Here is a 16,143-nt window from a genome sequence, read left to right on the forward strand (position 1 = left end):
GCTTTTTATTTTATTTTTTTAATTTAGTGAAATCAGGTTTACCGTGTTTCCCTAATCATTGATACTCTGTACCTTATTTAAGAAATTCTTCCTTATTCTAAGAAAATAGGGATAATTTTTTTCTTCTAAAGAGACTATATACTTCTTAAAATTGTCTTCCACAATGTGTGTTGGGAACCTAATTTTTATGAGAATATTCAGTTTTCTCAGCATCATTTATTGAATACACAATGTTATCCATTCTTATTTTTCCAATATTTTATTATGAAAATGTTTAATGTAAAGAAAAGACTAAAAGTAATACAGTGATGTCCTACATACCAACCATCTAGATTTAGTAATTTTTAATGTTTTATCAAATATCAGGATATGTGTATGTTTGTATGTTGTTTTTGCTGAATCACTTGCAAATAAACTGCAGATATTATGACTTTCACTCCCCAAATATTTCACTATGCATCTTAAAAATAGGACATGCTCCCATATAACTACAATATTATGATTGCTTCTGGAAAAAACAACAATTCTGCCAAACACTATGTTATATCTAGGTCATATTCAGATCTCCCCATTTGTCCCAAAAATGTTTTCATTAGCTGTTTTTCTTTTTCTGGAAGGTCTGTTGTTTTGTAGACTGTATCACATTTATTTTTAACTGAGTACTTCCTAGTGCTATTATTTGACATGTTCATTTAACCTCATATTTCCTTAAATTTAATGTAGTAAATTAATGTAGAGATGTAATTAGATTCAACTTGAATCACCTGGTGAATTTTAATAGCATCTTTGTCATGTGCCAAGTTCTCTCTTCTATCTCTCTGGTCTAATTCCCTATCCCTGAACTAAACCATATAGTTTGATTTTTGTAGTCAAAAGATACTATCTGGCAGGGGCTTGACCTTTCTGTTTATTCTTCTTTAAAATTGTCCTGGCTGTCTTTGCCCTTTTAATCTTTTTAAGATCCCTGAAGAACCCTTTTGGGATTTTGATTAGAACAGCATTGAATTGATAGATTAGCTTGAGAAGAAACCAGATCTTTACAGTATCATTTTTTTTTCCTCCATGAATGTGCTAAATCTTTTCATTTGTTTAGGTCTTCTTTTATGCCCCACTGTAGTGTTTTGTAATTTTCTCCAAAAAGTTCTTATACCCAGACTTTACTAGATACCTTAGTTCTTACTGTTACTCCAAATGAAATTATTTTAAATTGCATTTTCTAGTGGGTTGTTTGGGGGTATAGGTGTGCACTTTTTTGTATATTAATTTTCTGTCCAGTCACATTGTTAAATTCTTCTTTTTAAGTGGTTTTTAGAGTCACTTGAATTTCATATTAAAACAGTCACATAATCTGCAAATAATACATTTTTAATTATGTCCAATCTTTGTATCTTTTGTTTATATTTTGGGATTCCTTCTAATACAATGTTGAATAGAAATTGTGATAATGGATGCTTTTTTGTCTTTTCCTTTGAAGGAAATATTTGTCATGTTTCATCATTGAGCATTATACAATGATGGGGTAGGTTGTAGAATTCCCTTCTTAATCCTGAATGTAGTGATTCTCAATTTTCCAAAAGTGTATAGTATGAATGAAAACTTTTTGACAGTTTCTACTAACATTAACATATGACTACTCAATACCCCAGCAGTTCCACTCGTAGGCATATGCAAAGGAGAAATGAATGTGTATGTCCACCCAAGGACTTGACCAGAGGTTCACAGCAGCTTTATTCACAAAATAACTAAAGTAATACATTGCTGTAAGTTCCCTACATATAAATGATTCCATTTTGAGAGCACATTTGTAAGTCCAGTTTGTTCATTAGTCCAACAAAGTCAGCTATACAGTACCAGGTACATCACCACTGCTTTTATGCTTGCTTCTGGACGTCCTGGGCTTGAAATAAAGATACTGTGCTGCTGTACTCTATATGTACCATATAGTAAAGTACACAAAACACAACTACTCATAGAGGATGCATGCACGTGACAGTGTACACCAGACACATGAACCAACTTATGTGATTGGACATGTTAACACATATTCGCATCTTTGAAAATTTGCAACTTGAAGGTTTATTTATCTGTAGGAGACTTACTGCTTTTAATAAGTACATAACTGCATAAAACTATCATTTGCATCAAGGTAAAAGCAATCCAAAAGTCCATCAAAGGAGACAGTTATTGACTATCCCTTCAGATAAGCACTACATAGAAATGTTCTTTCTGCTGAAGAAAGTTATTTAGGATTTTTAAAATAAAAAACTGTAAAAGATAAATCTTACTTTGCCCCAGCATTTGAATCATAGTTTAGCTATACATGGTATTCTAGGTTGACCATTTTCCCTTAATGTTTTGAAGATACTATTTCATTGTCCTCTGGCCATCATTATTGCTGATGAAAAGACCCCAGTTGATCTCAATTGCTATGCCTTTAAGGATACAATCTATTTCTTCTCTCTAGTTGCTGTTAAGACTGCTTTAATTTTAAGTTTCTAATGTTCTGAAGTTTCACCATGGTATGTATAGGTATAGGTTATTTTTTCATCTTGCTCAAGATCCTTTGTGCTCTCTGAATCAAAAAATTAATATATTTTGTCATCAGTCTTAGAGAATTCTCAGCTATTACCTCTTCCACTATTGCCTCATATACATTCTTTCTAGTCTCTTCAGGGATCTCACATGAGACTAATTTGAGATTTCTCATTATTTCTTTTAGGTTCCTTGACCTTTCATTGATATTTTCCTCTCTTTATCTTTGCTGCATTCTGTGTAACTTCTTCAGAAACATCTCATATTGGCCTAATTATCTGTTCAGCTATGTTCAATCTACAGTTTGACCTATTCATTGAGATTTTCATTTCAATGACTATATTTTTCATGTCTAGAAATTCTATTTGTTACTTTTACAAATAGACTGGTCAACTTTTCTGTAGTGTTCTGTAATAGTTTTATTGTGGTTTTGCTTTTCTTAATCTTTTTATTTTTATTTAATTAAATGCTAGGTAATATTCAGAAGGTATAATACAGAGCACCCCACTTCCTCAGAGGTCATAATATTAGTACAAAAAGTGCTGCCTCGTTTTTTTGAGACTCGTGGTTTATTAGATAGACATTTAGAGTGTTTCCAGCCTTTTATTGTCACAAACAATACTGCAATGGACACCAGGTATATCTCTCCATTCACATAAAGGAAAATGTATCTCCAGTTAAATTACTAGAAGTAGGATTGCTGAGCTAAGGGGTATAAGAATTTGTGATTTTGGTAAATATCATCATACTGCCTTCTGTAGAGATTACACTCACTTTTACCTGGCCTTACCAGGTTTCTAGTATATTTCTCCAGTCAGCCCTGCCAACACTGTGTCATCAAACTTTTGGGAATTTTGCCAATCTAAAAGCTGAAAAATGATTATCCCAGTATAATTTAAATTTGTATTACTTTCTATGGGTGAGTTTTAGTTTATTTTCATCTGTGTAGGTTCATTTATTTATCATTTTCCTTGAACTATCCATTCATATCTTTTGTCCATTTTTTTCTGTTGGATCTTTAAGGGTTTTTTGGTATTGATTTATAGGAACTCTATATGTAATGGAGTAATTAATATTTGAAGAAAAACTATACTTCATATTTTACTTGTAAATGTTAAAGTTTTACTTATAATGTGTTTTAGTGTAAAAAAAATGTTTACACTAAACATTTTTGATCTTTTCCTTTAAGACTCTTGAGTTTACTGTTATTTTTTCGGGGGTAGGGAGGAGCAGGATTTATTGAGAGGACAGAAAAACTTCCAGAGCAGAAGGGGACTGGAGAGCGTTATCCTACTGTTACTTTTTGTTTGTTTGCATCTGTCATCCAAGCTAGAGTATAATGATACAATCATAGCTCACTGCACCTTGAACTCTGGGGCTTAAATGATTCTCCCACCTCAGCCTCCCAAGTAGCTGGGACTATAGGCACATACTACCATGCCCAGCTAATTTTTATAATTTTTTTGTAGAGATGGGATCTTGCTATGTTGCCCAGGCGGATCTTGAATTTCTGGCCTCAAGTGATCTCCCTGCCTTGGCTTCCCAAAGTGCTGTGATTACAGACATTCGGCTACTGTTACATTTTAAAATACCTTTTTCACTAAAAGTATTTTGTGATTTTTTTAAGCAATTTTATGTTTTATTTACGTTGGCATAGACTGTATAGATTAGACTTTTCTTCCCCAAGATGACTGCTCCATTGCTATAACATCAAAAAATCCAACTTTTCTTCACTAATTTTAAATCCCGCAATGATTACATACCAAATTCCAGCAAATATTTGATATATATATATATATTTCTGGATTTTCCTTTCTGTTTTATTGGTATGTCTCATAGTATCTGTTCCCTTTCATTATTCTCTTTTCAAAACTTTTCTGCCTTTTTTCTTAATTTTTATTTTCCTTTATGAACTTTTGAATCAACTTGTTTTAGTTTAAAAAAATTCTTGGTGGTGTGGCATTTTAGTGAGTTTTTAAATCACTTTAAATGTGGCTACAGTGTAATCTAGTGTGGATTGTTCTATTTTTCTATCTTTGATGGAGAGTTAATCTTGTTTTTGTGTCTGCTGATTCCTCTCTCATAGTAAGCCCTTCTTTCATTGGTTTTGCAGTTTTCTCTTGTGAACTTATCTTTAGTGAGTGCACATGTTTCCTTCTGAGAGAGTTCAGTATGCCTTGGGTTGTAAGGTGTTGCTATAATGCAATTTTGTGTTTGTTTTTTTCTCAGTGTCCTCTGACCATGAGAACTTTAGGGTTTCTATACCAAGTTGTGTGATTTTAGATACCAGCTGTGCTTGAGGTGGAGGTTTGGGCGTCTCCATTTTTCATAGGTGATTCTCTCTTGCCCTCCTCCCCAACCTCTCCTCAGACCTCAGGCTGATTCAGGCCTCCTTGTTGATAGAGTGTCCTGGCTTCTTTCACTGACAGACAGAGCATCTCGATTCCAGCGCCCAGCCCCTTGGTGCCCAGGTTCAAGTCTTTTGAACCCCAGCCCAAGGGCCTATTTCTGATGGAGGAATGTCTTACTTCTGGGCTCAGCTACATAGTTAAAGATGGGGTGGGTAGTTCTATGTTATTCTCATTTCTATTTATTGCGTGGGAAGAGGTTCTACCTTTTGCACCTACCACCATTTGATGGAGCCAACATCTTTGGGATCTGCCCCTCTCTCCCAGTGTCTTTCACTTTGGTCGTTTAATAATTATTCAACTTTGTCAGCTGACTAAGAGTTGGGATGAGGGGAACAGTGAATAGAAGATCTTTGGTTAACATCACCAGGGGAACATTTTAAACATATACCTGATCAATATCCTCACACCCCTTTTCAACAAGGGCACAGAAGAATAGTGGTTGGTGGGAGGGTGATGGGTATTTGGAAAAAGTTCCCAAGATACCTTTCTTATGCTGCCCCTGCCTCTCCTCAGCCCACCCCTATCCCTGCTGTGAATCACTATTCTAGTCAAATTAGCTGGATGTCAGGGTGTGTCATGGAGTGGGCCAGCCTGGGTCCTTGATATGCAGTGTCTCATACCTGGAACAGATACTGGGGACTGGAGCTCTTTCAGTTTGCCTCTATGTTGCCTGGGCCAAGTGTCCTTCAGCTAAGAAGATAATAGAGTATTAAAATTGAGAACACGCGCTTATTTTAGTGTATCCAAAGCTTATGAAATACCACCCATCTCTTTTTATAGATTGAGACATTTAGCACCCAAGAGCTGTATAGATTTCAGCTTGTACAACTTGAGACACATCATGGATTATGGCAATCATCTCACTGTGAATTTTTCTTGCTGCAGGTTGAAAGTGGATCATCTGGTACATGCTTATGTTTAAAAATAGAAGAGTTAGCTGTTAAGAACAGAGTTGCGGAGATATGCCTCTGCCATCCACTTAGACCATGATTAAAAGATACCAAAGTCCAGGGACCCTAAAGGCATGGGGCAGGCAGCTCTGTGTCCTCATTTTACCTAAGAGAACACTGAACCCCCAGGTGTTCAGTTACTTTCACAAAGTTGCAGAGAAAACTGGCCCTGGGTCCAGAATCCCTGTCCTGAGACTCTAGAACATGTTTCTGAATAAACCATGCCTACTCGGAAAGCATCTCAGATCAGATAAACGGTTTGGCAGGACAGTTTACATTTATCTTGCATGGTTATAGGGAAAAGACCTGACAACTATAATTTTATTTTATGTTATTTCTTTTTTGAATCAGGGTCTCACTCTGTCACCCAGGCTGGAGTGCAGTGGCATGATCATGACTCACCACAGCCTCAAACTTCCAGGCTCAGGTGATCCTTCTGCCTCAGCCCCCTAAGTAGCTGAACCACAGGCACTCACCACTATACTTGGTTAATTATTTTCTTTTTTGTAGAGACGAGGTCTCTCTATGTTGCCAAGACTGGTCTCAAACTCCTGGGCTCAAGGAATCGTCCCATCTCAGCTTCCCAAAGTACTAGGATTATAAGCGTGAGCCACTGTGCCTGGTCTCTAATTTTTATACTTGGTAAAATGATGATTCTTCCTTGGGCACTCATTATCAACTGGTTCATGACCTTTTGGGGAACAACATAGAGAAAATGCATAATTAAAATTATAACCTGAGACACTGATGAAACAATTCAAAATTATGTGACACATAGCATTGACCTTAGCCCAGGCTTTGTGTTGAGTGCTTAACATCCATTAACTTGTTTGTTCTTACAACAAGACTGACTTGTAGGGCTATCATTATCCCCATTTTACAGATGAGGAAACAGGGGGCAAGGAAGTAACTTGACCCAGATCACACAGCTCATACCGACTAGGATTAGAACCCCAGAAGTCTAGTGTCAGTGCCCGTGTTCTTGCCCAGTACGTACTATGGCCTCTCATAGATCAGTATAAAAATGAATCTGCTCTATGACCATAGAATGAGTAGGGTAAGGAGTAAGTATGCAGACCATCCAGTGAATAGCATTCCTAGAAAATATCCTAATTTTAAATCAGAAGTAATTTTAAATCAGTTTTCCTTTAATGTTGGTAGCTAGTTAGCAAATGTGAGAATATAGTTATTTCCAAATAAAGCATTATGTCTGACAGCCTTAAATTGGTACTGTTTTTCAAAAACTTAGAAACAACTCTACGTAACTCTTCTAACTATAAAAGTAATACATGCCTCCTCAGGAGGCTGAGGCAGGAGGATCATTTGAGCCCAGGAGTTCGATGCTGCAGTGAGCTATAATCACACCTATGAATAGCTGTGTCCTGGGCAATTATAAATAAATCTGCTGTGAGCAGTTCCTCATCTCTTAAAAAAAAGTTTGCTGGGCTTGGTAGCTCAGCCTGTAATCCCAGCACTTTGGAAGGCTGAGGTGAGTGAATTGTCTGAGCCTGCGGGTTTGAGACCAGCCCAGGCAACTTGGCGAGACCTCATCTCTACAATAAATCAAAAATTAGCGGGCTGTGGTAGCACATACATATAGTTCTGGCTAGTTGGAAGGCTGAGGCGGAAGGATCACCGGAGCCCAGCAGGTCGATGCCGGGGTAACCGTGAGTGTGCCACTGCACTCCAGCCTGGGCGATGGAGTGAGACTCCAACTCAGAAAAAAAAAAAAAGTAATATATATACATTGAAGAAAATGTAATTTTGTTGGGTTTGTTGGGGTTTTTTTGGGGGGGGTATTTTTTACACACACCACACGGCAAATATGAAGGAATGGGTATAAACTCAGGTGTTCAATTTGAAAAACACCTGATATCAGTCTAATATCAGTCCTCAGGGACACAGCATGACTGAGGTTGGTTTTTTTTTTCTTTTTTTTTTTAACTTCAGTGCTGTCATATCACATGTGTGGTTGGTTCTTTGGCATGCTTGTTTTGACTACCTTGTTCTTTTAATTTTTAAAACAACTGTTGGCATGTAATTATTATGAAATAGTCAGTTCATGTTGACAGGGTACAATTTTTATAAGTGTATACATTGTTGAAACCATCACCACGAACAAGGTGGCAAACATAGCCAGGGAGCTTTTCTCCCTGCTGTCCAGCCCTTGTTGACCACTCTTCCCCCACCCTCCCCCATCGCTGCCAACTTCCTCAGGAAACCTCTGACCTGCCTTCTGTCACTGTAGGTGAGTTTTAATTTCTTAGAATTTTATATAAATGGAATCGTACAGTATGTATTTAATTTTGTCTAACTGTTCTCAATATAATTATTTTGAGGTTCACCCATAATGTTTCATGTTTCAATAGTTCAGTGCTCAGTTGGATAGATACCTACAATTTATTTCCCCTCATTCACCTGTTGATAAACTTTTGGGTTGTTGCCAGGTTTTTTTGGAAGGAGATGGCAATTATAAATAAATCTGCTATGAGCAGTAGTGCACAAGTCCTTGGACCTGTGTTTTCATTTTTCCTGGATAAATACTAAGGAGTGGAATGGCTAGGTTATATAATAGGTATGTTTCACTTCCTAAAATTGCCAAATTGATTTTCAGAGTTGGCTGTATTACATTACATTTCTACCAGCAAGAGTTCTAGTTGCTTCATAGCCTTATCAACATTTAGTATGGTCAGTCTTTTAATTTTAATAGGTATTTAATGGTATTTCATATTGGTTTTGATTTGCACTTTCCTAATGACTAATGATCTTGAGTATCTTTTCATGTTTTTTGCCAGTCACGCATCTTTAATGAAGTGTCATTTCAAATGTTCTTGCCCCATTTTTTGTATTGGGGTGTTTGTTTTCTCATTAATGAGTTTTTAGAGTTCTTTATATATTCAGAATATGAGTTCCTTATCATAAATTTGACTTGCAAATATTTTCTTCCAGTCTCTTCAGTCTCTTAATATTGTCTTTCAAAGAGAAGTTCTTACTCAATGTTGATGACATTAAAATCTTTTTTTGTTTTCAAATTGTGCTTTTTGATATTGTAGTTAAGAAATGTTTTGCCTAACTCAAGGACACAAAGATTTTCTCCTGTATTTTCTTTCAGAAGTGTTATAGTTTTAGAAATGTATTATTTAGTTCCCAAGTATTTAAGGATTTTCCAGGTAGTTTTATGTTACTGACTTCTAATTTAATTTCAATGTGGTCAGAGAATATAGTTCTGTGGAGTGAAACCTTCTAAATTTATTTAAACTGCTTTATGGCCAAGAATACAGTCTATCATGGTAAATATTCTGCATGCTCTGACAAACAACATATTTTCTGCTGTTCTGGGTAGAGTCTTCTATAATTGTCAATTAGGTCAAGTTAATTGGTAGGGTTCAGTATTCTGTATGTTACTTTCTGCCTACTTGTCCAATTATTGAGAAAGGGATGATAGAATCTGACCATATTTGTGGATTTGTCTATTTCTCTTTACATTTTCATCATTCTTGTTTCATGTATTTTGAAACTCTTTTATTAGATGCAAAATCATTTAGGATTATTATGTTCTGTTTATGAATTGAACTGTATGTACTCTATCTGATACTAATATAGCCATTCTGGGTTTCTTTTGATTAGTATAAACATATTTGAGTCTTTACATTGAAAGTGGGCTTCTTGCCGACAGCATATACTTGACTCTTCCTTTTTACCTCATTTAACAATCTCTGCTTTTAGTTGAGTTGTTTAGGTCAGAGGTCAGCAAATAACAGGTTACATCTGGCCTGTAGCTTGTTTTTGTATGACCTGTGATCCAAGAAAGATTTTTACATTTTTAAAGGGTTAAAAAACAATAAAAAGGAATGTGACCCAAAAAACCTAACATATTTATTGTCTGGCCCTTAACAGAAAAAGTCTGCCAACTCCTGGTTTAGGCTCTTTGTATTTAAAGTGGTGATTGATGTTGTTGTAAATCTACCATCTGGCTATTTGTTTTCTCTAATCTGTTCTTTATTTCTTTTTTCCTTTTTTCTGCTTTCTTTTGGATCAAGTGTTTTTCAGATTTCTTTTTATGTCCTTGGCTGACTTATTAGCTATAATTCTTTATTTTAAACTTTAGTGGTTGCTTTAGGATATATAGTATACATCTGAAAGAAGTTAGGCACCAGTGATAACTCCACACTCATTTAAGGCCAAGAGGTTTATTAAAGCAGTGGCTACAAGGGAAAAGGGAAAGGGTTCACGGGATTGGGGAGGGAGGGAGGGGGAGAGAGAGAGAGAGAGAAAGAGAAAGAGAGAAAAGTCAGAGTTTAGGAGTTTAGGGCCTTTGTTGTCTTGGGTGGCAGCGCCATCTTGGGGACGCCCTTTTGATTGTTCTCTGTGCCCTTCAACATCTTTGACTTGTTCCCATCTACCACTTTATGTACTCTAAGAGTCTTACAGTAGACTTTCATTTTTCCCCCTGTGTCCTTTGTCATATATTTTACTTTTGCATATGTTATAAACCACGCAGTACATTGTTATGATTTTTGCCTTAATTGGTCAATTATCTTTTGAAATATTTATTTTATTTTTAACTTAATTTTTTTTTCTTGCGACTGGGTCTCATTCTGTCTCCTCACTGCAGCCTCAAATTCCTAGGCTCAAGCAATCCCCCCACCTCAGCCTCCTAAATAGCTAGAACTAAAGGCATACACCGCGTCCAGGTATTTATTTATATTATTATTATTATTTTGATAGAGACAGGGTCTCACTATGTTACCTAGGCTGGTGTGGAACTCCTGGGCTCAGTTCTCTCACCTCAACCTCCCAAAGCACTGGGATTATAGGGGTGAGATCACTACACCCAGCCTCTTTTCAAATATTTAAAATTAAAAGTAAAGATTTTATAACTGGCTATACAGTTCATTCTTTTGTGTAGATGCAGGTTTTTCTATGATATCCAATCTGCTTATGATGAATTATATCAATTTCTGAAAACATCTTTATTTCATCTTCATTTTTGAAAGATCTTTTTTGCTGAGTATAGAATTTTAGGTTTCCAGGGTTTCCCCCCACCAGTACTTTAAAGATGTTGCTCCATTGTCTTCTAGTTTGCATAGTTTCTGATATGAAATCTTTTAGAACCCTTATTTTTGTTCCTTTGTACACAATCTTTCTACTTTTAAGGTTTTTCTCTTTATCAGTGATTTTCAGCAGTTCACTGGTATATTCCATGTCATGTTTCCTGTGGTTGGGATTGGACCTTTTGGATCTGTGGGTTTATAGTTTCCATCAACTTTGGAAAATTTTCAGTTATTGTTTCTTTAAATGTTTTTTGCCTCCCTCTCCTTCCCTTTGAGTCCTCTGATTACATGATTTAGCAGCTTGAAGTTGTCCACGGTTTATTGATGTTCTCTCTCTATTTTTTTCAGTATTTTCCTCTGTTTGTTTCATTTTGGACAGTCTCTGTTCTTAAGCTTAAATTCACTAGTCTGTTTTTCTGTGGTGTATAATCTGCTATTAAAACCATCCAGAGTACTTCTCATCTCATATATTGCAGTTTATATTTTTAAAGGTTTGATTTAGGTCTTTTAGTATCTTTTATGTCTCAATTTGACATGTTTAATATTTCCTCTAGTTTCTTGAGTAGAATACAGTTATAGTAACCGTCTTAATAATCTGTCTGCTAATTCTGTAATCTTTGCCATTTCTTGCCAAGTTCCAATTGATTCTTTTTTTTTTTAATGAATTATGCTTTCCTGCTTTTTTGCATAATTGGTGCTATAGACTGAATGTTCATGTCCCAGCAAAATTCTTATGTTGAAACCTAATCCCTAATATGATAGTATTTGGAGTCAGACTTTTGAGAGGTGATTAGGTTATAAGAGCAGATCTCCTTTTTGAATGGGATTAATTCCCTTATAAAGAGATTCCAGAGAGTTCCCTGGTTCCTACCAACATGTGAGGACACAGCAAAAAGATGGTTGTCTACGAACCAGGAAGCGAGCCTGCATCAGACACTGAAGGTACAGGTACTTTAATCTTGACCTTTCCAGCCTCTAGACTATGAGAAATAGATGTTTTTGTAAGCCACCCAGCCTACAGTATTCTGTTATACAAGCTCAAATGAACTAAGACGCTTGTTAATTTTTTACTGAAGTGAGACATTTTGAATTGGGTGCTGAATTTTTGAATTCTAAAAAATATTCTTGAGCTTTTTTTTTTTTTTTCTGGGTTACAATTAAGTTACTTACGATGAGTTTGATATTTTCTTTTCTTAGTTTTAACCATCATTAGATAGAATCAGAGCAGTGTTTTGTCTATGGTTACTTTTTTCCCCTTACAGAGTAAAGGTCCTTCTTAGTACTTTAACTGATGGCCTGTAAATTATTTTTTTCCTTTACTCTGGGAAACATAGCAAATCGGAAACAGTTGGGAACAGGCACTATTCTCAGCTCTAAGTGAGCTCCTGTTCTAACCCTTTTCAAGTGGTTCTTTCCCTGGTCTTTGTCATTCTCTGATTGGTACTCAGCCTAAGGCTCAAGGAAGGCCCTCTGAAGATACTAGGCATTTCCCTTGGTGCAACTGTCTCTTCTCCATTACTCTGCCCTGCAAACTCCTACAGCCATGGCGTCCCTGGATTCCTGTCTGTCTCCTCAGGGCACTGCTGACCTCCGCTTGGGTTCACTTGCCCTGTGCCACAACCTGGATACTTTCTCAAGGCAGTGACTGGAGCCGTGCTAGGCTGTCTGCATTTGTTTCCCAGCACTGTATTTATTGTCTCTCGGGGCATATTTCCTATATTTTCAGAGCATTTTCTTCTATATTTTTTCTTCAACGTTTTAGTTGTTTCACGCAAGAGGGTTAATCTGGTTCCTCTTAAAACCACCTTGGCTCGAAGCAGTAGCAGTTTCAAGTGATTTTTAATTTCCTTATGCTTTACTGTATTTGGGGGTATTGTTGTCTTTACATTAAGTATGTTTCCTTTTCATAATTGTATTGGTTAAGGCTTTTTCATTCACAAAGTAATTTTTTTAAATAAAAAAGGCAAATGGCCTACTGTGGAAAGACACTTGCAATATAAAAATATATATTTTTAACACATAGAGGATACTTACAAATTAATGAGAAAAAAGACATTATAATACAAATATAAATGGATAATAATAATTTTTAAAATAATGCCCTTACTGGTAATGAAAGAATTGTAAAAATTATGAGTTTGGATTAAGGGTCCTCATTCTTATATCCCAGTCCTGGTGAGGGTGTGGGAAGTGGGCACTCCCACACCAGTCTGGCAGGCATAGACACCGATTCAGTCTTTCTCATGGGCAGTATATTCAGATATATCAGCATGCTTAACCCATAATGTTACTTTTAGGACCTCTTTCTGAAAAAGCTAAGTATATAAGCAAAGATTTAGGTACAAGGTGATTCTCAGCCCAGTGTTCGTGATGGTAGAAATGTTGAAAAGCACATAAATGGCCTCGAATAGGAGATTAGTAAACGTATTTGAAACATCCATAATACGGTTTTTTGTGTAGTCATAAAAACAACATAGTTGAAAATGAAGTGACGGGGAAAGATTTTAATCATATGTAAAGTGAAAATGTAGTTTACCAAACAGCATATACTACATAGTCCTATCTTTGTTTAAAAAATTGATGCATGGAAAGTAATTATACTCTAAAAATGCAAATATTAATTATTTCTGACTGGTTAATTTATAAGTGCATTTTTATTTGCATGTATTTTCACATCTTCTACCATAAATATGTATTGCCTTTGTAGTAAGAAGAAGGTTGTTTTTAATTATTTAAAATGATTGTGAAATATTTGCCTTTTCATGCTATAGGCCAGAGATTGGGAAACTTTTGCCATAAAGGGCCAAATGATGAGTGTGTAGTATTGTGAGCCGGATGGCCTCTGTTGCCCTGCTCCACTGGTGCAGCACAGGAGGAACCATAGACAACTTGTAAATGAATGGCTGTGGCTGTGTTCCAATAAAACTTGATTTTCAAAGAGATGGCAGGTGGCTTCAGCCTGCCAGGTGTCATTTGCCAACCCTACTGTAGGCACTTGGGAGTCTAGATTAACTGCAGGCGGTGTCTCTCTCTTCTTAGGTGTTGGCAGTCTCTTTTTCATGGCTTTTTTTTTTCGGTACACTTAGAAAAGCCATATTCTAAAGGAATCCACATTAGCAAGAAAGTGTACTCTCTTTGCAAAGTAATCAAATCTGTTTTCCCCTCATTGTAAAAACACTCTTTTAAGACCAGTATTCCAGTTATTTTGACTTTTTCTTTCCCCAATCAAAAAGAATCTTGTTTGGCAGCCCTGAAGATCTCGCGGCCTTAGTTACAGAAAAATTAAATGTTTCGTGATGTTATTTTCTGGTGCCAAAATATTCATTTCTGTGATTAAGTAAGACAATGGGTAATGAGGTCTATTTCTTTTTCATTTTCCAAGTAAAGCTTAAGATGCCATATTCTTGGAAGGGGCAGATATACCTGATATAGGTAAATGAAATCACAATTCCCAAACTGACCTTAAGAAAGCATCTCAACTTTCTTCCCAGTTAGAGGTTATTCAAGAGTCTCTAGTAGAAGTTCCCCTTGATTTTTAACAATCTCTGTTCATCATCAGTGATGTCATGAATTAGACATTGCATTCTTTTGCTGCACCTGGTTGTCGATGTAACATTGGAGGAGGGTCTCCCGAGTCAGTCCTGCCCAAGTGGTTTTGGAACCCATTTGAGACTATGGGTCAGACTGACAAGAGGACCCTGTCTAGTGCGGAACCCACCATAGAGAATGAACTCCACCAGGGAAAATACCCCTTGACTCAGGTCCAGCTGAGCTCTCTGCAGTAGATTCTCCTTCTCTTTCCCCTCTTTCTTTCTCATCTCCACTGAGGAAGCATAACCTGCCCAGTTGATACTATCAGACACTAACCTGTGCCCTCTTACCCGCATAGCGCCACAGTCTTGTCAGCCTTCTGAGAGGTACAGGGTGTCCCCTCATGCACCCTGCTGCATATTTCCCTCTACCACTTAGGCTCAGCACCTGCAGACCTTGAGATACGCTGTTGTTCCTATGTGCAGGGTACAGGACCCGTGAAGGCACACTGCCACTGAGACCCCTCGGTGCATCTTCAGTGGACTGAATCACTGGGACCTGAGTGCTGCTTTGACTGTGGTTTAATAAACCAAGAGGTTGTCTCTGTGTCATACATTGCAGATGGACTGCTTATTTCATAGCTGTGGATTTTTTCCTCTTCTTTCTCCTCAGAAATTGCAGGTGCTCCAGTGTCTGAAATTTCGGGTCCTTTCTCAACAGATGACATAGCCAGCAACTGTGTCCCCACGCATGCTTTGCAGGAACCCATTTTGTGGATCGTCTCCTATACTCTCTTGAGCGTGTGTGGAGTCATCCTTCTTATCTTAATCATCCTGCTGCTGCTTCCATTCCGGTGTCGGCATCACCCCCGTGATCCCGAGGTCGTCAACGATGAGTCCTCACTGGTCAGACATCGCTGGAAGTGAAGAGCAAAATCTGACCTCGGGCAGCCTTGAACTCTTAGCTATTAAGAAAATTATATTTCAAGAGCAGCAGGCGTGGGATGTAAGGCAAAGCTTCTTCCTGTGTCCATTAGTCTTAAATCTCTGCCCTGCTCCCAGATGCCTTCCAGATGCACTGTATGTTGATTCTTGATTTTAAAGCTTCCAATTCTTCCTTACTTTCAAGAGAAATGATAATAAAAAAAAAAACACCTCATTCTCAAGCGAAACAGTGAATTGGGCTTTAGGCTCTATAGGATTGGTTATGCCAAACTGTCTAGGTAAGCCACCAAAAACCAACCAAACAACAACAAATAAGCCTTGGCTACTTATCTTCTCTCTCCAGTCTCTGGAAAAATGAATGCATATAATTGATAAACCCTCTTAGCTCACAGGAAGCTTTTTGTATTGCATTTAAGGGTATTTCGTGCCAGACCTCAGCCTGAGTCAGGGTGGTACTAGAAAGCTCACAGTATGGCAGCAGGAGAAGCAACATTGGGCCTGATGATACAACCACGCTACCCTCTTCTGAGTCAGAAGCAGAGCAGCAGGTCCCTTTTGTGGGTCTCTCTGTGCTCTGAACGGGAGCCAGAATCCATGAGGAGGTCATCGCCAGCAGTCCTCACCAGCGTCTCCTGAAGATGCACGTTCTTTTGCCCATTGAGGTAGAGTGGGAAGGAAACCTACTCTTTTGTACCCAATACTTATGTGGTATTGTTGGTGT

The 16,143-nt window shown here is 37.3% G+C and overlaps 1 protein-coding gene across 1 annotated transcript in view; it reads left to right on the forward strand.

Annotated features, from left to right (window-relative positions):
- Positions 1–15,643, forward strand: part of BACE2 (beta-site APP-cleaving enzyme 2) — a 55,420-nt gene extending 39,777 nt beyond the window's left edge. The window contains exon 9 of the mRNA XM_008067086.1: positions 15,151–15,643. Within this exon, the coding sequence (XP_008065277.1) occupies positions 15,151–15,404 (254 nt within the window). The 3' untranslated portion in view covers positions 15,405–15,643. The remainder of the gene's footprint in view (positions 1–15,150) is intronic.
- The last annotated feature ends 500 nt before the right edge of the window (positions 15,644–16,143 follow it).

This window comes from Carlito syrichta, unplaced genomic scaffold (assembly GCF_000164805.1).
Source record: "Carlito syrichta isolate Samal-C Ts95f unplaced genomic scaffold, Tarsius_syrichta-2.0.1 Scaffold309284, whole genome shotgun sequence".
NCBI classification, from domain to species: Eukaryota; Metazoa; Chordata; class Mammalia; order Primates; family Tarsiidae; genus Carlito; species Carlito syrichta.